This window comes from Columba livia, chromosome 24 (genome assembly GCF_036013475.1).
Source record: "Columba livia isolate bColLiv1 breed racing homer chromosome 24, bColLiv1.pat.W.v2, whole genome shotgun sequence".
Taxonomy (NCBI): Eukaryota; Metazoa; Chordata; class Aves; order Columbiformes; family Columbidae; genus Columba; species Columba livia.
Window position 1 is genome coordinate 2302156 of NC_088625.1, and position 22279 is coordinate 2324434.

At 51.3% G+C, this 22279-nt stretch overlaps 3 protein-coding genes across 25 annotated transcripts in view; all 3 read left to right on the forward strand.

Annotated features, from left to right (window-relative positions):
- TIRAP (TIR domain containing adaptor protein) overlaps positions 1-1670 on the forward strand; it is a 3503-nt gene extending 1833 nt beyond the window's left edge. For 3 of the 8 annotated variants that reach the window (XM_065040347.1, XM_065040349.1, XM_065040348.1), the window contains 4 exons: positions 100-227; positions 405-444; positions 765-1334; positions 1445-1670. In XM_065040347.1, the coding sequence (XP_064896419.1) occupies positions 438-444; positions 765-1334; positions 1445-1488 (621 nt within the window). In that variant the 5' untranslated portion in view covers positions 100-227; positions 405-437 and the 3' untranslated portion in view covers positions 1489-1670. The remainder of the gene's footprint in view (positions 1-99; positions 228-404; positions 445-764; positions 1335-1444) is intronic. The other 5 variants (XM_065040345.1, XM_065040346.1, XM_065040344.1 and 2 more) reach the window with 2 other exon arrangements.
- DCPS (decapping enzyme, scavenger) lies at positions 1572-9463 on the forward strand. 2 transcript variants are annotated; one of them, XM_065040342.1, is made up of 6 exons: positions 1572-1776; positions 3263-3431; positions 5895-6040; positions 7112-7225; positions 8448-8558; positions 9027-9463. In XM_065040342.1, the coding sequence occupies exons 1-6, from the start codon at positions 1687-1689 to the stop codon at positions 9291-9293; spliced, it is 897 nt and encodes a 298-aa protein (XP_064896414.1). In that variant the 5' UTR covers positions 1572-1686; the 3' UTR covers positions 9294-9463. The 2 variants fall into 2 exon arrangements, with proteins under 2 accessions (XP_064896414.1, XP_064896415.1); XM_065040343.1 differs by lacking the exon at positions 1572-1776 and adding an exon at positions 2178-2393.
- Positions 8449-22205, forward strand: ST3GAL4 (ST3 beta-galactoside alpha-2,3-sialyltransferase 4). Of its 15 annotated transcripts, none has more exons than XM_065040333.1 (13): positions 8449-8558; positions 15253-15313; positions 16172-16220; positions 18844-18919; positions 19182-19263; positions 19529-19609; positions 19711-19808; positions 20127-20187; positions 20463-20558; positions 20634-20823; positions 20904-21047; positions 21139-21269; positions 21500-21986. In XM_065040333.1, exons 4-13 carry the CDS (start codon positions 18904-18906, stop codon positions 21765-21767), a joined length of 1167 nt encoding a protein of 388 aa, XP_064896405.1. In that variant the 5' UTR covers positions 8449-8558; positions 15253-15313; positions 16172-16220; positions 18844-18903; the 3' UTR covers positions 21768-21986. The 15 variants fall into 15 exon arrangements, with proteins under 15 accessions (XP_064896405.1, XP_064896406.1, XP_064896399.1 ...); XM_065040334.1 differs by having other exon boundaries at positions 16193-16220; XM_065040335.1 differs by lacking the exon at positions 8449-8558 and adding an exon at positions 11014-11064 and having other exon boundaries at positions 16193-16220.
- Positions 22206-22279: the final 74 nt, after the last annotated feature.

A 22279-nucleotide genomic window follows, 5' to 3' on the forward strand; every position in this document is an offset into this window, starting at 1 on the left:
AGCGGCGGTGAGCGCGGTTTCTGTGGGTGTGCTGGGGTCTTGCTGGCTTTTTGCCACGGGGAAAAGCTTTAGTGTGACTTGGGGGTGGTTTTATTTCAGAAGGTGCCCCTAGAGAAAGGTCCGGGTGCCCCAGAACTGCCAGTCGATCCCCATTTGTCCCCTCCGCAGGATCCTTTCCCCGCCGCCGGGAATGAGGCTCTTTCCCAGCCGTTGGCTTTCGGCTGCAGGTGCGTGTCCTTCCCGGTGAATTTAGGGAAAATTTGCTGAAGATTCCGCTCTTGGGGCGAATGCCCTGGCACTGCATGTCCCTGTGGTGTCACCCGCGAGGGTCCTGGGGTTGAGACCCCCTTGGGGTGGTTCCCACTCTCCTAATGGAATTAATTATCCTTTTTGTTGTGCTGCAGGAGCGGTTTTGTGCCAGCGATTGGCTGCCCGTTATGGCTGGTGAGTGGGGGCTCTGACAGTGTGTGTGTGGGGGGGACAAGCCCTCTGGCTCTCTCCCTTCCCTTGCATCCCCTTTTCTCCCCTCATGTCTCCTTTTTGGCCACCTGCATCCCCTTTTCTCCCTATTGTGTCCCCTCCCAAATGTGAGGCTGCCCAGGGGTGTCAGGTGGGTTTTAGGGGCTGGTGTGTCTTTTTGGGGTGACGGTGACATCTGAAGGTGTCACACAAACCCCTTGGGGGGGACCCCAGGGGTGTGATGAGCCCACACAAATCTTACCATGGCCTCCCCAAATCTCACCACAACCTCTCCAACCCCACAGGCTGGTTTAGGCGGCTCCTACACAAACGTAAGCCCAGCTCAGCGGAGAGCACCCGCTCTTCTTCATCTCCCCCTTCCTCCTCCTCCTCCTCCTGGAGCCCTGCTTCCTCGCCCCGGTCCATCCGTCCATCCCCCGCCCCGGACATCAGTGCAGCGGGCAGCGCGCGCTGGGCCAAGAGCTACGACGTTTGCATCTGTCACAGCGCCGGTGACCTGGAGCTGGTGTTGGAACTCGTGTCCTACCTGGAGGGACAACCCGAAAGCTTCCGCTGCTTCCTCCAGCCGCGTGACGCTGCGCCGGGGAGCGCGGTGGTGACGGAACTGTGCGACGCTGTGCAAAATAGTCACACGTGGGTGATGCTGATCACACCGGGGTTCCTGGGGGACCCGTGGTGCCGCTACCAGATGCACCAGGCGCTGGCCGAGGCGCCGGCAGCCAACGGCCGCGCCATCCCGGTGCTGAAGGACGTGGATCGGCGGGATTATCCCAAGGAGCTGCGCAACCTCTACTACATCTACATGGCGCTGAAGGAAAGCGGTTTCCAGCGGATCAGGGACACTGTGCTGCACTGTGAGTGTCCCCAAAAATGTCACGCCAGGGCCTGAATTCTATACGTTTATTTAAGTAGTCGGCTTTTGAATTAATTGGTTGCTAATATGGCTTGTTTCTTTCTTCTGCAGATCTCCAGGAGCTGTGCCGGAGCTCCGTGAGCAGGATGGAATAGCGTCAGAAGCGGGATGGGGTGTCCCCATGGGTGCGTCAGAGATGTCACCGTCACATCTGGATGTCACCACGTCATCTGGATGTCACCATGTCCTGACACACCTCTGGTTCCGCTTTGTCCCCGACCTGGGAAGCGAAGACAGAGAGATCACCACACAACGTTTTGCAGACAATAAGGTGGAGGTGCCGTGTCCCGGTGATGGTGTCACTGTCCCGGTGGCCACAACTCCCTGGGTGGGGACGGGGACGTCCCTGCTGCTCCTCACACAACACTAAGCTCCGACATCGGGTGGGTCTGGGGGCTTCAAAGCTTCTTATGGAGGCAAGGAGTGGTCTTGGGGGGGTCAGACTCCCGCTAAGCTGACGTGGCAGTGTCTTTGCACGTGTTTGTTTGGACTAAAAATGCAGAAATTTTACATTTTTGGGTTTATTTTAATCTGTTTTCTGTGGGTCTGGAAGGAACCTGGGGGGTCAGTGACCCCAGATGGTGTGTGGGGTGATCCCTGAGGCGCGTGTCGGATCCGCTTTTGTGTGCGGAGGCAGTTTTTTGCCTTTTTGGGGGGCTTGTCCCCCAAAATTCTGCACTCACAAGTGACTCGCGGTGGTGGGGATACAGGGCACGCGTTGCACCGCCAAGCCACGAGGGGGCGCCTCTTTCTCGCGGCGCCGCTCCCGCCTGTGTCGCTCGGCGGCGCCGCGCAGGCGCAGTGCGGGGAGGGAGGGGGCGCCATGGCGGAGAGCCCGCGGCCGAAGAGGAGGCGGGAGGAGGAGGAGGAGGATGAAAAACCCGGGGCCGCCCCTCACGACGGGGCCGCCGCCGCCGCTCCCTTCCCGCTGGCGGAGCTGCGGCTGCGGCGGGTGCTGCGGGAGTCGGCGAGGGATAAAGCCGTGTTCCTGCACGGGGAGGTACCGGCGGGCACGGGAGAACCGGGTGGGCCCGACGCCATTTTCCACCCCCCCACACGCTGAGGGAGAGGCCACGCCCCCTGCCAACAGGCCACGCCCCCAGGAGCCACATGGCGCGGCCGGGGGCTCCCCCGGTCCCTCCCCTGTCACCCGTTTGCCACCCACCCGGTTTCCTCCCGGAGAACCCGGCCTAGCGCTTCTTTATCCACCAAAGCGTGACCCCGGAGTCACTTTTCCCGCCCAGCGCTGCCCAAATCTGGCCGGGGGAGCAGGCAGGAGGCGGCTGCTCAGCGCCAGAAACTGTATTTTAAGCCTAATTTTATTACTTCTTATTAGTATAACTGATGCTTTTGACCCTGTGAGCGCGTTTTTTGCGGTCGGTGGGTAAATTGGCGTTGAATTGCAAGCAAGATGCTAACTCTTTGGCTGAAAATAGGGACGGGCATGTCAATCGTGCTGTAAAAGGAAATTTGTAATAAATTTTTAAAGTTGTGGCTCCTCCTTCCTGCCCTGAAACGGCTTAAATTTGTACCCTGACCCTCCGACCACCCGGTCAGTGGCGTCTATGTGTCCTCACATCACCTCGTGACTACCTGAGGTGACACTGGTGATGTAGGAGCATCTGGGGAGGTGTAAATGGGCTTGAAATGTCGTCCTCATCCCGTGGTTCCCCCCAAAAACCACCTGTTGGAGCAGATTCCTGCTGCGCCTCCTTTATTTTTGGTGGCTTGCGTGGGAGGGGGGTTTGTCCTAAGGAATTAAGGGGCTGTGAGGTGTCTGCTGTGGTTCCTGGGTGAGGTCTCAGCCTTGAATTCTCCATCCAGCGCTGGATTTATGTTTATTGACGGCTTTTTCTGTTCTTACTCCAGGCGACCGGCCCCTCCGGCGAGGGCACAGACGCCGTGATCATCCTGGAAAAGACCCCATTCCAGGAGGAGAAGCTCTCAGACCTGCTGAAGAAACATGTAAAGCTGGAGCTGCAGATGCGCAATGACATCTACAGCACCTACCACCTCTACCCTCCCCCGGAGCTGAGCGGTGAGCGCTTTTTGGTGTCCAGGAGGGGTTGGGGTGCTGGTTGTCACCTTCCTGCCAGTTCCAGAGGGGCCAACGCGGTGACGATGCCTCATTTCACCCCTTTTTGGCTGCCGTTTAACAGCCGTCACTTATTTGCGGTCAACTATGCTGTGATTTAAAGGGCTTGGGCATCTGAAATATTTCCTTCTGTTTCCTTTTTTCACCAATACCAGTTAATCTGATTAAGATATTATTTGTTCCCGTAAGGTTTACTTTAAAAATTATCTCTGCAGAGCGCACACGTCAGCTTTTTCTCATCCAGGGTGTCATCTTTTGTGGTTGTATTTTCACTGCTCGATATTACCTGTTAATGATGGACAAGTACCGTGTTTGCCGAAGGGATTTAAACTCTGCTGACCCCGGTGCCTGTCCCTGCTGATTTCATGCATCCGTATGTTCTAAAACACAATTAAAAACCATGTGTGATGAGGTCGGAGAACTTTATCCCACGAGACAGGTTCTTGTCACGGTAGAAAAGGTGTCCTGCAATTTGCTCTGTGTTTAAATTCCCTGAGTGCAGCGATTAATTACGCATCGATGTTCTCTAAACTCAATTACGGCCGAACAGGTTGAACGGTCAAAATTAATCAGAGCGACAGCCTGAAGTAAGAAGTCATGTGGATTAAATTTTGAAATTTAGAATTCAAACTCGAATTAAATTTTCGGGATGTTCGATGCGCCTTTGTGTGGCGCATTTGGTCCGGCCGCGTTTTTTGTTTCACCAAACCCGCTGTGCTTTTGGATCAGCGTTTGTGCTGTTCCCCTTGTAAGTTGAATGCAGAAAAGCCTCCGACTTCCTTCTGCTGAAGCTTCTTTTGAAATGAATTTTCAAGTGGCTGGTAGGCAGCGGGTCTGGCTCCCGTGCATCAGGATGGGAAGGAAATTGCCTTTTTTCGAGCTGAGTCACAGCTCGAGGAAGGAGCCTCATAAACCTCAAACAAAGGAGGAGAACTTTGTGTGAGGCTGCAAACCACGTCAGGACTTCTGAGAAATCCCTGGACGTTGAGCGATTGTGGGCAAAGATTTTCCTGCTCGATTTCAAGGCCCAGATGGTTCAATCTACATTTTCTCCCCGTAACCTCCAGCTCCGCGCCCATTTAGCGAGGGGATTTTGCCATTTCCAGCAAAAAGCAGCAGCGGGATGTCGTGTTTTGCCACACTGGTGTAATTCTCGGGCTTTTATCAGGGAACGTCTCCCTGCGCCACAGCCTGAAGCTTATTGAAAACATCTCAAAATGAGCAAACTGGGAGATGCTCCAGCTCCATCTCTTCAAATTGTGGGAGAAATGGGAAAGCGTGGAAGGAAAATATTCAGTCCTGTGGGACATGAGACATAGCTCTGCCTTTTCCAGCCCAAACACCCGGCTGGTTTTAGGCAGTGTGGAGCTGGGGGAACTCGCACGAGCTGCGCTGAGGAGGTTGGTTCATCTCCCGGAGGAGAAAACTCTGATTTACACAGAAATAAAAACCACCGCTCTGTTATAACGTGTTTTTTCATCTCCTCTTGGCAACAGTTTCCTTCAGCCCTTTTTTTCCGTACATTCCCCAAACTGAGCTGGTGTTTTGATTTTTGTTTCTTGTCTCATGTTGGTTTTTTGCGCTCGTTTAGAGCAGGAGAGGGGACAAGTTTTGTTGCTGCTCAACCTGAGCTTGTCTTTTGGTTTTCTCTCTTTTGCTGCTTTTTTGAGAAGCTACAGACTTGTCTTTTTGTTTTTTAATACTGTTTTTTCTTTGCTGTTACATCACCCTGTTACAAGTGCCAGTTGAGTCCTGGAAAACAACCCTGTTTGAACATGCACGCGGTGGGAATCAGCCTTTGCGGTTTTCGTATTTCGCATGACCAATATTTTCCTGTGGATTTCATGAAGCCGGGTTTGGCGGGGATGGAAAGGCAGAGTCTCCCAGCTTGTGCAGCGCCGGCCTTAAAAAATAACACAACCAGAAAACTTAAATAAAAGCCATGTGGGGTTTTTCTCCTTCCTGCCTTAAGTTTTAGTGCAGCTGGGAAGGCAGCGGCGCTGCCGCTGTGCTGGGAGTTGCGTCAGGCTCTGTATCACACATTGATTTTGGCCAAAAGGGAGATATTTTCGCCCTTTTCCACTGTCGCGGGGCAGTCTCGATGCTGCCAAGTCCACGACGTGTGCGTTTGCGTCTTGTCTAACGCCACAGAAATTCCACAGCGAAGCTTTTGAATCTCAAGGATAAACAGGGATTGCTTTTTTTATTTTGCTAAATTAAACAGCTGATTGCTCTTTATTTGCTTTCTAGTGCAGGGGGAATCACCCAAACCTCTTTCCCTTGGCTCGTTTTGTGCTGTTTTAACCCATTTCTGCGCCGAATCCATCCCTGTGCCCTTGACCTTGAGACTGAAGGACACGGCTTTTGCCCATGGTGATAACTAAGTCAATAATGTTTATTTTCTAGAGATCAAAACCACGGTGGTGTTCCCAGCTACGGAGAAACATATCCAGAAATATCTCCGGCAAGACGTGCACCTCGTCCGCGAAACCTGGGAGGATTACACCCAAATCACGCTGCCTTTTATCCAGTCCCAGAGCTTCAGCGTTCAGGTGCGGTTTTCTTCCAAGATTGGCTTATTTAGAGCCCAAAGGAACACAAATCTGTAGGAATGATTCACGGCAGCCCATGCAGAAGGAGGAATAAACCAAATCCTGGGTTTGCCGAGGCTATCCGTTCAAAATAAACCCCCCAAAATCAGATTTTTGTCCATGGAAACATTCCTGGCGAGCGTCTGCAGCCGGCACAGCCAGTCCTTGACCTCCGTGATTTGATAATGCTGGTTTTTGTCTTTAACTGCTTTTAAACAAGTGGAAGGGGAAATGTGAAGCGTAACAGAAATATCGGGGGACTACAGAGGCGTCTCTGTTTTCTGCCGGAGGATGCGAAGCGCGGATTCTTTGGGGATAATGGTTTTATTGTGGTGCTTCACTCTGGACGTGCGTTTTCCTCGCTGGAAACGGCGAGAGCCATCAGCTGATGAGCCGCCTGTCGCATGGGGGTTTAAACTTTGCCTTGTCTGAAAAGAGCAGGAATTAGAAAATAAAAGCCCAAAAGACTAACTCTGATTTCCTGTGGAGTTTCCTGCCCCGCTTTGCCGCTGGGGTCACGGAGCACAGCGATCGTGTGCCGTGCTTTCCAAAAATCACCACGAGGGTCTAATCTGCTCTAAGATGCCGTTTCTAGGGGGAAAAGACCAGATATTTAAGCAAAAAATGCAAGATCAATGGAGGATAGTTGGTTGGTCCCTAAGGATTTATTCGGATCAGTGCACAATGATCCTGAGTTTTGATGAGATTAATTAAACACTTGCCAGAGTTCCCCAGTTTGAGTGTCAAGTGAAGTTTCAGAATGGTTTCCGCCTGTTTTCTGCTGCCTTATCTTCTAGAGACCTGGCTGGGGGCTCCTTTGCTAGTCCAGCACTTAAGCTCAACTTAAACTTAGAGCATCAAGCGTGTTTTGTTGTAAATGTTTCTATGCTGGGCTAAACTATCTCTTTATTTTTTGGTTTTATATTTTACTAGCAGTGAACATGCACTAATCCATGAGCTTGGGCTAACTATGCCTGAGGTTTTGTTTTTCTTTTCCTCTGATGGTTTATGAATCATGTCTTTCTCTTTCAGTGGGTGTATAATATCCTGGAGAAGAAAGCCGAGGCCGATCGGATCGTCCATGAAAACCCCGATCCTTGCGACGGCTTCGTTCTAGTTCCAGATTTTAAGTGGAATCAAAACCAGGTTCGTTTGCTCCTCTTGATATTTGAAGAGAAGCTGCTTGTGGGATGCTAATCCAGAGGAAACGTCCACTTTGGTGCTGCTGAGAGCACAATAATTACATTTTGAGTCCTTCCTGTTCACGCCGTCGTTAAGCGGTGATGTTGCCAGGGCCTAATTGCAGACACCGCAAAACAGGCGTGATTTATTAATTAGCTTCACTTTCTCTTCCCTGTATCAGCCCAAATCTTGTCATGATGGGGTTGAACCTGAACCCAGCTGTATATTTGCTCCTGCTGAGCTTAGAAGCGGCTACTTAATCCCTCATGGGAGTGGCTGCTTTTTGAAACGCCAATTTTGTTAAGCTCAGACTGTTAATCCTAAATTATTTCCTTGGGCTCCCTTTTCTTGAGATGTTCCTGGACAGGAAGGATCAGCAAAGCCTTGCTGTAAATCCTCGCTAGAACCGAGCTTTGTGACTTGTGGCAGAATTGCAGGTGAACGGGCTAAAAATTTGGGGTTTTTCCTTGATGTATTTCCCTGTTGTATTCCCATTATGGTCAGGGAGTGTTTAAATTGTAGGATTTCTCTGCTTTTGGGACAAAAACCTGTTTTCAAATATCCAGATGTGTTTCTCAAAGATCTAAAGAGCGTTTATATTTTTAGAAAGCCACTAATTTAGCTGAAGCAGACAGTGATTTTTAGTTTTATTTTAATTTGTTTTGAAGTGTAATTATCCCCAACCCTACATCTTGTTAAACATTGAATTTGGTCAGCGCTTCGGGAGACGCCAAATCCGGCTGTGAGCTGCCGAATCACCTTATTTTACTGCACTGGGGTTGGCCGGCAACCCATTAAACCTCGAAAATCATATTTATAGAACCGGTGCGACTGGCTCTTTGTGCAGAGGAAACAGAGGAAGGTCTTTGACTCGGGGAAAATTGACCGTAGAAAAGAGCTGACGGATGGATTTGCCTTTAAAGTGGGGGAAATATTTGTCATCTTGCTGTTTATCAGTGGGGGTGAAGCTCATCTCTGTGGCTTATTCCTGCCCAAACCCCAGTTTATCTAAAAATTACACTTCGAGGTGTGGTGCGTTTGTCTTTATTTTGTCCTGGGAGGTTCATACTGGGTTTAACATTTCAGAGGCAGCCCAGAAAGCCGCGGTTGGCATCAGATCTAAAGCGTTGATTCCTCCATCTGCTCTTTTTCTCATCACTTTTCTCACCGTCCCGTCTCTCTGCAGCTGGACGATCTCTACCTGATCGCCCTCGTTCACCGCCGGGACCTCAAATCACTTCGGGATCTCACGGCCGAGCACCTTCCGCTGCTCAGGAACATTTTACGAGAAGGCGAGGTAAGCGTGAGGCTGGTCCCGCCTGCTGCGCTTCTCCGAGAGCTCATGACACAGCCTGATCTCTTGTGCCAAATTCGAGGTGTTTCGGGGCTCCTCGTGTCGATAACATTCTTCCCCTTGATGGGTTTTACCGACTGACGGGTTTTTTCCACCCTCTTTCGGAAATTCGGAAAGTAATCGCGCCGGGGAAAGCAGAGATTAATTAACGAGATTAGTCAGGGGATCATATCGCATCGAGTCGCCGCCTGACCCACCGCGCTGGACTTCGCCACCGCCGTTTTTAGCTTTAATTACACTGCCTGGTAACAGGATCACTCTAAGTTACCGAAGCGATAAGCGCGGAAGGGAAAAAAAACTCGCCGAGGATGCAGAAATTTTCCGTCCGCTGCAAGGTCTGTCCGTCCCTGCGCTTCCCCGTGCCCTCCCCGCTTGGTTTTCTCTCTGATGTTTGTTTTCTTCTCTCTTTAGGAGGCCGTAACGAAGCGTTTCGGCATCGCCGCGTCCCGTCTGCGCGTGTACCTGCATTACCAGCCCTCCTACTATCACCTGCACGTGCATTTCACAGCGCTGGGCTACGAGGCGCCGGGCAGCGGTGTCGAGCGCGCCCATCTCCTGGCCGATGTCATCGACAACCTCGCCGCCGACCCAGCGTTTTACCAAAAACGTGCCTTGACCTTCGCCCTCCGCGCCGACGAGCCCCTCTTCCACAAATTCCGAGAGGCGGGAAGAGCGTGACCCACCGCGGGTCCTTTTGTATCGTTTTTTTACTCTTAATAAAACCCGTTCTATTTTCCTTATTTTCCAACTTTCGTCCCTTTAGTTGTATATTTTTAACTCCGATTTTGTACGCGTGCGGCGGAACCCGTTCCTTGTGCTCAAATCAATTAAAAAATTGATTAACCCCCGTCGTGTTGCGCTTTTTATTACGCATGGTGAGCGCCTCAATCTTCTTGACCTGAAACTCAGCCTAAATCCAGGACTTAAAAAACCCCCGCTGTCCTCAGAAAATCCACTTATTTCCTACAACTTTACTCCTAGGTGTAGGATTGTGGCTTTCCCAGGCTTTCTTGCTGCAGATAAGTAGAATTACTAACCCAAATCCTCACAAAGGCAGACGTGACTGCGCCTGCAGCTTGGTTTTTGGCTCATTAGTCAAAGCAGCCTGATTTTTGGCTAATTAGTCATAATTTGGCTTAAACGAGCTTGTTGGAAAGAGCAGCCCCACCCTACCATGGACTTCTCGAGGTTTTGCAACACGTCCCAGCGCACTCGTTGAAAAAATAAACCCCAAATCAATAAAACGTCTCGTTTTTCTGCCCAAGTGGTGGCACGATGGGAAGGTAACGCATCATCTCATTAATAACTATTAATTAATATTCAGGTCAGGCAGTTCCCTGGTACCTTCTCGCAGCTGAACACGGCCACCTCTCTGCAAAAAACAGCTGGTTTTGCAGTAACAAAGCCAAGATGAATCTTTTTAGGGCAATTTTCCCCCTTGTTTCGCAGCAGAATGTGTTGGATTTAGGAGCTGGAGGTGGTTGGGCACCTGGGAACCTTCCATGGTCTTCAGATATTTTGGAAAAGAAGAAAAATGGAATTTTTGAAGCATCTTAATGAATTTTTATTGCAAATTTTCCCCAGGATTAATCAAACTGTTAATTTCTCCTTGTCTAAATGAAATATTTGGGTTGGGCGTAGTCATTAGCGGTGAGTATAATTAGCGAGGATGATTACCCCAATAGTGATGATTTTAAGGAAATAAAATAGCCACTACTGGTGATTTTAAGGAAGGAAAACACCCCATATTGATGATTTTAAGAAATAAAATATCTGATACTTGTAAAAAATACCCCTCGAAATATTGATGATTTTAAGGAAAAAAACAACCCCAATATTGATGATTTTAAAAAAGCAAAAAACCCCAATATTGATGATTTTTAAAAAAATCCAATATTGATGTTTTTAAGAAAGAAAAAAACCCCAATATTCATGATTTAAAAAAAAAAACCCTCACCCAATATTGATAATTAAAAAAATACCCAATAATGATGTTTAAAGATGTTACTGAATATTGATGATTTTTAAAATGTAATACCCCAAATTTACTTTTCTTTTAAAAATATCCAATATTGAGGATTTGAAGTGAAGCCTTTCAGCGGAGCCCCCGTGCGGGGGTGACAGTGACACTCGGTGACAATGACACCCCAGATTAGGGGGGGACCCTTTGCCCCCCCGAGTTGATTCCAAAACCTGGGGGGTTCAATTCCCAGGGGAGGGCGCTGTGATTTGAGCGGGAGCGTCGCGTTTGTCACCCCCGCGGTGGGGCCGGGTGGGGGATGGCAATGCCAGGGGGGTGACAGGACAAGGGGGGTGACAATAGCAAGGGGGTGACAATGGCAGGGGGTGGTCCCATGGTGGTCCCTCCCCTCGCTCTGTGCGCAGGCGCCCTCGCCCCCCCCGCCGCTCACCGCCCGCACGATCGTGGGTCCCCCCTGCGCCGCCCATGGTGAGTCCGGGACTGTCCCCAAAGTGGGGGGACACACAAAGGGACCCCCCCTGTGTGTGTGTGTGAACCGGGGAGGGAGCAGAACGAGGCGGGGGGGGGGGGGGGGGAAGAATGGAGGGGGGTGAGGAGAACGGGGGGACTTGAGGAGAATGGAGGGGCCAGGGAAATGGGGGGGTTGAGGGAAATAGGGAGGTGGTTCAGCAAAATGGGGGGGTTGAGGAAAATGGGGGGGTTAGCAAAATAGGGGGGTTTTGAGGAAAATAGGGGGGTTAGCAAAATAGGGGGGGCTGAGGGAAATGGGGGAGTTTAGCAAAATGGGGAGGTTGAGGAAATTAGGGGGGTTTGAGTGAAATTGGGGGGATTTGGGTAAAAAAGGGGGGGGTGAGGAATACGGGGGATATGAGCAAAATTATGGGGGGTGAGGAAAATAAGGGGGTTTGAGCAAAATGGGGGGGTGAGAAAATTAGGGGAGTTTGAGCAGAATTGGAGGATTGAGTAAAATAGGGGGGGGCTGAGCAAAATCGGGGGGGTTGAGGAGTATTGGAGGGGTTGAGGGAAATAAGGGGGTTTGAGTGAAGTTGGGGGGGTTGTGCAAAATGGGGGGTTTTGAGGAAAAGAAGGGGGATTAGCAAAATTGGGGGGGGGTGTAAAATAGGGGGAGTTGTGCAAAATGCGGGGGGGGGGGTTCAGCAAAATGGGGGGGGGGGGAAATTGGGGGAGGAAATTGGGGGCTTGAGCAAAATGGGGATGTTTGAGCAAAAACTCTGGTGTTTCGCCTTTTTCTGGGCAGGGGGAGAACAGGCAGGTTTGCATGGGGGGTGTGATTTAGACCCCCATCTAAGCCAAGCTTATGCAATTTAGAGGTGGAGGGACCCAAGCTTAACCCCCCCCGGTTCACCCCCCACCATCCCATGGTCAGAAAGCTGCTTTATTTCTATCTTTTGTTGGGATTTTTTATTCTTAATGATGATTTTTTGAAGTAAGGTTGAACCCATCCCATCTAACGACCTGTCCCGCCTCTAACGAGCTCCTGCATCGTTAGGCACCCACGGACGCTTTGCTGGACTCCTCCTAACCCCGCGCTTAATTATCGGTATTGCTAAATCGCTGCTTGCACCTCCAGTGAGGATTTAAGAAGTGAAAACATCATTTAAGCCCTGGTTTAAACTCAGGACTAAGTCGCCAAGCTGGGATTTTTCCCAGTTTGGGGCATCCCTGTGCTTCAAACCACCAGCTGAGGTTTTCACGCTGCTCTTCGCAACTTCTCCGGCTCTTTTTTTGGTGCTTTTTGCCTCATTTTCCTCGAGCTTTTTCTTGGAAAATCCTGCGGCTTCTTGGGAGGAAAAAAAAAAACCCAGAAGAGAAAAGCAAAGCCAAGTTCTTGCTGATGTTTTGCGTTCCCAGCTGCTGACCCCTCGCATGTGACCCGGGTTGGGCTGGAAGGTTGGGGTTTATTTTCGGAGGAAAGCGAACAGGATTTGCAGCGGGAGAAGCGGAGCGGGACCCGCGGCCGGCCCGTTTTACACCATTTTTAGGCGCCGGGATGGCGATATAATCACAAATGAAGACGGGGCGCGGGGTTTTCGCGACGCTGGGGACGTCTTGAGCGCTCGGACAGGTGATTTATATTAATGACGGGTGAACTGGCGAGGTAACGCCAACACGGTGCCGACGCGCGGTCGCGTATTTTGGGGTTTATTTTGATGTTACTCCGCACGTGAGCTACCAGGGCGTTTATTTGCTCACGAATCACGACCAACCTAAATCACTAAGCTGGGTAGGCCCGAGCGGCTTAGCTGGCTTATTTCCTTTGATATTTGCGATTGAAAAAATACATGTAAGCTGAACTTTTGGGCTTGTTTTTATTCCTTTTTATTTAAATCAGAACCTGAGCTCACGCCGTTGGAATTCCCCGCCGCGCCCGGGAGAGGCTCCGGCGCCTCCGATCGCTTCCAGATGCTTTTCCCCCCTTTCCAAAATGTCTCTTGCCGGCGTTTTTTTTTCCCCGGCCGGATCCTTAGTCCCGCGATCTGGTTGCGCTGACTAAGCCGAGCTTTAATGTATTATTTTTAAACCCGAGTTACCAACTCACCCTGTGGGCCTTGGTGTGAGCTGGGGCCGCGATTTGGATCCCACGTCAGGTTTTGAGCTGCTTGTGATGTTTCCAATGTGTGTTTTTATCAATATTTTTTTTAATTTCCTTTTTTTTCTTTAAAAAAATAGATATTTATATCTATAAGCCAGGCTGGAATTTGGGGTTTGGGGTCTCCGCTGCATCCCCCGCATGAGCGAAGGGATTTTGGGCTTAAACGCGACGCTGTGGGGTTACAGCTGAGACTAAGGCTGGAGGAACCAGGGGGGCCTTTGCGGATAAAAAGAAGAGGATTTTGGGAATAAAAATAGGGAGTTGGGACTAAAAATAAAGCGGAACGCAAGGGTTTTGGGGGCTAAACTGGCCCTGGCGCTGCATCCCCCATAAAACTCAGCTTTAGCATCCTGGTCCTTCAGCATCGGCTTTTCAGGCTCCCTTTGCTCCGTAATTAACAAATTCGCTGCTTAATTCCCCCTAAATCTACAAGTTAAATTGACACGTTACCTGTATTATGCAAATCCAGCTCTAAGTCTTAATTATTCATTTGCCTGGCTGGTCTAAAGCTCTGGCTTTATGCCTGGGGATGCTCTTCTCTCGGAAAGGCGGCGTTTTGCTAAGAAATAAACCCAAAATAGGGGTTTTGTCTTGTTCCGACCTGCAATGCTGAACACCCCCCTGGAAAACAGCGGCGATTTCTCATGGTTTTATCTCTTTTTAGGGAGGTTTTTCTCGTGGGAGGCTCATCCTTAAATACCGCCGGTTTATTTTTAGGTCCACTTTGGTTAATCCGGCTCGGCGGTTTTGCTTTTCCTGCCATTCCGGGGCGTTTAATAGAAAGAGAGGTTTATGAAATAGTTTTATGTCGAACGGTCAAATATATTTAATAACCGATTAATCGATGGGGGTCTCTTCCATGGATTCCTCCCCAAAAGGATTTAATCTTTAATAAGGGACGGGATGGAGCCATCAGGTTTTATTTCCTTCCACCCCAAGCTACGATGGTCCCGGATAGGAAGGTGGGCAGAGCGTAAGGCCTGAGCTTTGGAAGTTGTTATTTTAATGCTCATCAACAGGAGGGGAAACTGAGGCACAGAACGCGGGGAGGAAAAGCAGCAAAATTCAGTTTGTTTAGGGTTTTATTTCCCCCGAGGATTCTGGGGCACAGGGTGTTATTTTCTTGTGGTGCAAATGATCCGGCTCCTCCCATGGAGCTGGTAAGACCAGCTTTAGGCGAGAGTTTAGGTTTAAAGGGATCACACCGCCCTGATTTAGGCTGAGAACAAATCCCTTTGTCCCTCCAAGCATCCCCATCATCATTTCTCTGCTTCTACACCACAAAATGCTTAATCAGGAGAGTTTAACCTCATTAGCGGCTCTGATAATTCATTAAATAAAAGATCTCCTTGTCGGACGCTTCGCTGGCTGCGAGAAGGTGAAGTTTTTTAGTCCCAAACTCAACCGGTTTGGCTGTTTCCCCCCCAAAAAATGTCAAAGAAGAACAAAGAACAAAACCAGCTCCAAACTGGAGCTTCACCTGGCTGGGCTGGTTATCCCCTGGACCCCGCCTTGCTGCTAATGAGCCGGGGTAATTAAGCTGGATGCAGCTCAGTGGTGTGCGCCAGGAAAGAGGTTTTGCTTTGAGAGGTGGCCGCATGGCAGGAGGGGTTTTGTGTGTCGCGGGGGCTTTTTCTCCCCCAAAGTCATAAGGATTTTCTATGAGGATGTGGAATTCAGACAGTTTTTGGGGGAAAATACATGGAATTTGGGCAGTTTTTGGGGAAAAGGCACAGGATTTGGGAACAGGACGGCAGGCCAGCTTGGGAAAAACCGGCGCTTCCTTCCTAAAAATCCGAGTGAGTTAAAAACCGGGGAGGGGGTGGATTTTGGTGGAAAAAAGCCAAAAAACCATTGGCACCTCCTCCTTAAAACACCCGAGAGCTCTGGGTGGTGCTGGAGGAGCTCGGTGGCTTTGCGGGGAGGTCACACGTCTCGTGTCACGCATGAGGACACCCCGGGGACATTTGGGGATCCGCTGGATCCTCCGGAAGTCGGCGTGAAGCCCTAAACATGTTCTTCTGCTTGATTTTCTTCACCAGGGGACGAGAGGACGGCGCCGTCGACCCCGCCGAGCTCCTGCCGGGACCCCGAGGACGGACCGTAAGTAGCTGCGACTTGTCACCTCCCCGGTGCCACCAGCATCCTGGAATTGTCCCCTCGGGACGTGCGTCCCCCTCCTGATGCCACGGGTGTAAATCGGGTTATTTTCTGGATATCCCCTACCCGTGTGGCTGTTAATTTGGGAGAAAGGAGCCATGGGGACGCGCGAGCAGGGGGGTGAATCTTGTCCCCGCTCCGAGGTTCTGGGGACAAGGGGTGGGGTTGTTTCTGGAGTTCTACTGGTGCAAAACAGGAGGCGCGGAGGAAACGGCAGCGAAACCTCAGGGCAGGGTTTAAGGTGGTGCTTTGAGCCTCGCCGAGGGGACGGTGAAGGGGTAGGGGACTTTGGGGACCCCAAAAAAGGGACTTTTGGAGCCCAAAGCCACCAAGACAGGAGCTGCTTATGGGATAACTCAGCCCTGGGGCTCAAAATCCCATTTGTCCCCCAGAGAACTGCGCTTAATCTGCACATCACTTGGGTTTTGGCTGCAAATGCTGATTTTTTTAAACCTTGTCGCCTTCCCCTTCCTGCTGCTTATTTTGGGGCGGGGGATTAAACGAAAATGCGGGGTGTATAATCATCACCCTTGTCCTGCCCACATCCGGCAAGAAATGGCCTTTATTTTATTGATTTGTGATAGGAAAAGAGCGGTTAAACCTCTAGAATATAATATAATCATAATATCCAACCCGCGGGATGGGCCCGTGTTTATTTTAGGGATGTACTCCCATGGAAATACTTGTTTATTCGCCACCACCCAAACTGCACCCTTGTCACCGGGACGTGTTGTCTTGGGGCTCACTTGCCAACCAGGGCTGCTTTATTATCATTTCTTTCTCTTTTATCATAAATCTTTGGCCGGATTATTGTGCACTGAGGATACCGCGGGCTCAGGAAACGGCAGAGGTAATTAAGATTCCTTTCAAGTGACTCTTAAAAATAGGATAAATGCAGCGTGGTGACATGAAGCTGGATTATTTCTCCCCGTGCTGTGTTGTAAGCAACCTCCCGCACCCATGACCTGCGATTGCGCTCTTGCAATTTGCTGCTTTTTGGGAAAAATAAATCCCTTTTTCCCCCCAAATTGCAGCATTGGGACATCCCAGGGTTATAAATTGGGGGATCCCTCCACATCCAGCTTAGCTCTGGTTAAAAATGTATTTTTTGGGGGGTGAACCGTTGGAGATGCTTGTTCCACTGCTTTAAATATATTTATTTTTTGGCCTAAACGTGGGCTTGGGAGCGGCTTGGCTGGCACTTTTTGGGTCGACGTGACTTGGGGGAGGGGGTTTAAGGGATTGAAATGATTTATTCAGTGATAATATCCCGCCTGGGGGTGCTTTGGAGGTTGTGATGTTCACACATCAAAGAAAGGGGGTTTTTCAGATGCCGTTCCCGGCGTGGGGAGCGGGATCTGCCCGGGAATTTCCCCCCAGCAGCTGCGGGGTTTGAAGTGGGAGGTGGCGGCCTGGGGCGAACCCACTGTCTGGGGGGCATTTGGGGACGGGGGTGCTGCATTTGGGGACAGGGATGTTGCAGGGGACCAGGGCTGCTCTATTTGGGGACAGGGATGCCACACTTGGGTACCAGGGATGCTGTATTTGGGGACGGGGATGCTGGAGGGGACCAGGGATGCTGTATTTGGGGACAGGGATGCTGTAGGGGACCAGGGATGCTGTATTTGGGGACAGGGATGCCGTAGGGGACCAGGGATGCTGTATTTGGGGACAGGGATGCTGTAGGGGACCAGGGATGCTGTATTTGCGGACAGGGATGCTGCATTTGAGTACCAGGGATCTGTAGGGGACAGGGATGCTCTAGGGGACCAGGGATGTTGCATTTAGGGACAAGGATGTTGTATTTGGGGACGGGGATGTTGTATTTGAGTACCAGTGATGCTCCAGGGGACCAGAGATGCCATATTCGGGGACAGTGATGCCATATTTGGGGACGACGATGCTGTATTTAGGGACAGGGGTGCTGTAGGGGTCCAGAGATGCTGTATTTGGGGATGGGGGCGCTGTATTTGGGGACAAGGGACACGGTATTTGGGAACAGGGATGGGGCAGTGGACCAGGGATGCTGTATTTGGGGATGAGGATGCTGCAGGGCACCAGAGATGCCACATTTTGGGACAGGGATGCTGTATTAAAGGACAGGGATGCCACATTTGGGTACCAGAGATGCTGTGTTTGGGGACAAGGATGCTGTATTTGGGTACCAGGGATACTGCATTTGGGGACAGGGCGAGTTGAATTTGCTCTGGCAGTGCCTCAGGGCCACCTGGGCTTGTTCTTTTTTGCTCCACATTTCCAAACGCTTCCCCAGCCAGCTCTGGTTTTCTCCCGAGAGCCTTCACTCTGGCTTAGTTAGATCCGGTTTGTGTCAAGGCCGCACAACTTGTGTTCACAAGCCTGGGAAGAGATCACTGAACTTATAGAAAGTTATACTTCTTTGCCAAAGGCTGGTACGCAAAAGCAAACAGAGGGGGCCAGAGCGGGTTTTCCTGGTGTGGGGTGATTTGGCACTGAAAGAGCTGGGGCGGGGGGGTGGATTTGGTGCTAGAATCATCTAGAATCATTTTATTATCTCTGTGTAAATGTAACATATAAAGCAGCGAGATCCCCCTATCCGTCTCCATCCCTCGTTTTCGCCGTCAGACACAGCTTGCTTTGTTCTGTGTCCCGTTGCTTTTAACACATTTTAATTGCCATTAATTCGCTTTTAATCACCCTTTTTAATTAATTACCCTCCCTGCCCTGTCAATCCCAGCAGCCGATGGTGCCTAAGGGAAGAGCCTGGCTCTCCTGGGACTGTTTTTTGTCCCGTTTCTCCTCTTTTTTACTGTATTTTGCCCCAAAAGCTACTTTGTCAGGTGCTGAGATCCGTGTCCTCCCCCCGCAAAGACTGTGATTAATCCCTTACAAATACAATTACCTGCTCCCAGGTGTGCACCTTGTACTTGGCCAAGTATCTCACACCCTCCCCACCCTCGCTTTTTTTCTTCGAGACGGAGTGGGGAGCAGCTCAGTTACACCGTTGCAAAGCCCAGCCTAACTCTGAGCTGGGCTTAGAGCAGGATTCAAAACCTCACGCGTTTCCCAAAAGCTTTTATCCTGGCCGGTAAGTGAATTTTTCCACTTTTGGCTCCATCCCCACAGTGGCTGGTGCCAGGCAAATGTTTGAGCTTAGGCTGGACTTAACATGTTGGGTTTTGCAGCTGAAACCCCCACTGGGGGCTTGTTTATTTTGTGTATTTTCCTTCAATTCATGTATTTTCCTCTTTAATCCTTTTCTTTTCCTTTGGAATTTCAGCTGGAGGGTCCTTAGGAACCTCAACCGCTCGCCTGGTGTTAGAAAACTCCGTATGAATCAAATTTTTGGTGCCTGTGGGGCAGAGAAGTGTGAATTTAATTAGCAATAAATCCCTCAGGGAATCTTTGCATCCCCTGGGATGGGGTTTTGGGGTCACTCTGCTGGATTTTGACCTCATTTGATGATTCATTTTTCCCTTTTTTCCTCTTTGCAGCCGACCGGCGGCCACAATGAGACCTCCGGCCCTCGCCTGATCCTCCTCCCGCCCAGAAAAATGATCAACAAGTCTCGTGAGTCCCACAGGACAGGAGAATAAAATCCCGTTTCCCTCTTTCTGAGCGGGAACGGGGGGAATTTCCTTTGGGAAATTCGACTTTTGGGGTCGATGCAGCTTGGAGCATTCGGGACGGGTGGTTTTTGGGGTACAAAACCAGGGTAGAAACTTGGAAAAAGGGACTTTCTGCAATCTTACATCCCCTAAATTGGAGTTTCCAACCCCAAAACTGGATTTTTCCACCCCCTCAATGCTGCCTTTTCTCTCCCCCCGTGCAGGAGGGAAGATCCTTGGGGTTCTGGCGCTGTTCCTGGTGGTGGTTTGGTACGCAATCTACCGGGAAGATGGGTACACGCAGCTGTGAGTGGCTTTTAATTCTGGTTTTAAGGAGGTGAGGTTGGGCTCTGCGGGGATTTGAGGCAAATTCTGGTGATTTTTTGGGCTGGGGAGAAAGGGAAAGGCGGCGGGTGCTGTGAGCAGGGAAAGAGAAACACCTTCCAATGCCAGGCTGCAAGCCCAGCAACAAACCGAGCTTAAATCCGGCTTAAACCTCCCCCAGAGCTTTGCGGACACACAGAGGAGCCGGCGTCACATGTTTTAATTTATTTCACCTCTTCTCTTACAGCTTTTACTTCCCTGCGCAAGAAAACAAGACAACGTGTCCCCTCGGGGAGGTGGAAAAGAAAGCGGTGCAGCTCATCGCCAAGTGAGTATTTGGAAAGGGGGGGAATGCAGAGCGAGGACACCCCCCATGTCACCCCTTTGTGTCACCTTGTCCCCATGTCACTGGCCCTTTGTCCTCGGCAGCTACAGCCGGGAGCAGCCGCTCTTCTTGCAGCTCAAGGATTATTTTTGGGTGAAGACTCCGTCGCTCTATGAGCTGCCCTACGGCACCAAAGGCAGCGGTGAGTCCCGGTGGCATGTTCGTCTGTCTGTCTGTCCATCCCGCCGCCCCCCCACCCGGGAGATTTTAACTTCCAAACACACGCAGGTTGATTTTTCGGGGGCAAATGTTTAATTTTTTCCCCTCCTTGCCACGTTCGCTTTATTTTTAGACTTCACAATGTGTATCTACCTGCCCTGGGTGGGTGCGTGGTCCCTGTAAAGACACTTTGGGTGTGTCGGGCTTTATTAAACCCCTGTTGAGGATTATCTCTGATGATTAAGAGCAGGAGACGGGGCAGCACCCAGAAACTCACCTTCTCCCCACCTTTGCTTTGCAGAAGACGTTCTCCTGCGCTTGTTGTCCATCACCCACTACTCCGTGCCCGAGAGCATCCAGAGGTGACACCAGGGGGGTGTTTGGGGACATTTTTCTGCCTTTTTTTTTTAATTTGAGGTGGGGGGAGATTTGCTCATTTTGGGCTCCAAATTTGGCCAAATCACAGAATCACAAAATGGTTGTGGTTGGAGACGAGCTCTGGAGATGATCTGGTTTAACCCAGGGGTGGTGGTTGCAGGGTTGAAACCTCGCCTTGAGGGTTAAAACCCCACCTTTTGGGGTTAAACCCGGCTGGGTTTAGGACAGATCTTGCTAAGCCGGGGCTTTTCTCCGGCAGGCTGAAGTGCCGCAGGTGTGCAGTGGTTGGAAATGGCCACCGGCTGCGCAACAGCTCCATGGGTGAGACCATTGATGCCTACGACATCGTCATCAGGTACGTCCCCGCGTCCCACCCCGCCCCGCCGCCACCATTGCTGCCGCTGCCACGTCCCCGTGTCCCGTCCCCAAGGTTAAACAACGCCCCGGTCCACGGTTACGAGCAGGACGTGGGTTCCAAAACCACCATGAGGCTTTTTTACCCCGAATCGGCTCATTTTAACCCCCGGAGGGAAAACAACCCAGAGACGCTGCTGGTGCTGGTGCCCTTCAAACCTGCGGATTTCCAGTGGCTGGAGGCAATCCTCAACGACAAAAAAAGGGTGAGGGGGGGTAAAACTGAGTCTAAACCTCATCCTAACCCCCCCCAAGGATGGAGATGAGCTGTGATGTCCCCCGGCAGGTTCGCAAAGGGTTTTGGAAACAGCCGCCGCTGATCTGGGACGCTGACCCGCAACGCGTGCGCGTCCTCAACCCCTATTTCATGGAGGTGACGGCGGCCAAGCTGCTCAACCTGCCCATGAAGCAGCCACGGAAAGTCAAACAGGTACAGAAGGGGGGTTGGTGTGTCCCCCCCCGCCCTCCCAAGGGACAGGGGAGGTGACAGGTGTTGTCCCCAACCCAGAAACCCACCACAGGGCTGTTGGCCATCACCCTGGCGCTGCATCTCTGCGACCTGGTGCACATCGCTGGCTTCGGCTACCCCGACTTGGCCAACAAGAAGCAAACCATCCACTACTACGAACAGATCACGCTCAAGTCCATGGCCGTGAGTGTCCACCCCCCCTTTTTGTCCTTGTCACCCTCAGTTTTATTCCTGTCATCCCCAATTTTGTCCCCAGGAGCGTCCTGGTGACGCTGAGTGGGATGTTCTCCCCGTGGGTCGACCCAACACGATGGGTTGGCCAAGGCGGGGAGTTGGGAGGAGGAAAATATGTCCAACCCCCTTTCCTGTCCTTGATGTCACCTTCTGTCCCCATTGTCCCCTCCTGTTCCCAGGCGTCGGAGCACAACGTATCCCATGAGGCCATGGCCATCAAGCGGATGCTGGAGCTGGGGCTGCTCAAGAACCTCACCTACTTCTGAGGCCACTGCGGGGACAACGACTCCACCACGGAGCGGGGGACACCATGTCCTCATCACCCCCTGGGGACAGGGCTGGGGGGGCCGTGCTGGCCCACAGGTCCCTCCGGTGTTGGGGACGGCTCTTTGGGGGGGCGCAGGGAGCCCCCCACGCCTGCCGCGCCTTTTGCTACCGGCACACTGACACTCCCCAGGACCTTGGTGGGGGGGATTTTGGGGTTGGGGGGGTCCCTCCCAGCCGGCCTGGGGGGGCGGGCAGGGGGGTTCCCTTAATCCCCTCAGATTCAGACGAGGGCCCCACACAGGGGCTGATTTTTGGGGGTCCTAAGATCCCCCATCTTGCCTCCTCCTCCCCAAGTATTTAATTCCCCCCCTTATTTTTTAAATGTTCTTTTTTACCAGGTCTTAGCGCTGGGGTGACCTTGGGGACCCTTGGCTGGGGGGGCATTAATTTAATTAATTTAAAAGCTTATTTATCATGGAGCCTTCATCCCCCTTGGGGACAAGTGGCCGTGGGTGAGGGGACAGGGGGGTGCTTGGCTCCAGGGAATGGGGGTGTCCCCCCACAGGGTGCAGGGTCCCCTGTCGGGGGGACGCCCAATAAAGGTCCCCTGTGTCCCCAGCGCTGGCCCTTTTGCGCCTCAGTCTCCCTTTGTCATCGGCCCATGTCCCCAAGGTGGGGACACCCTGAGCCTC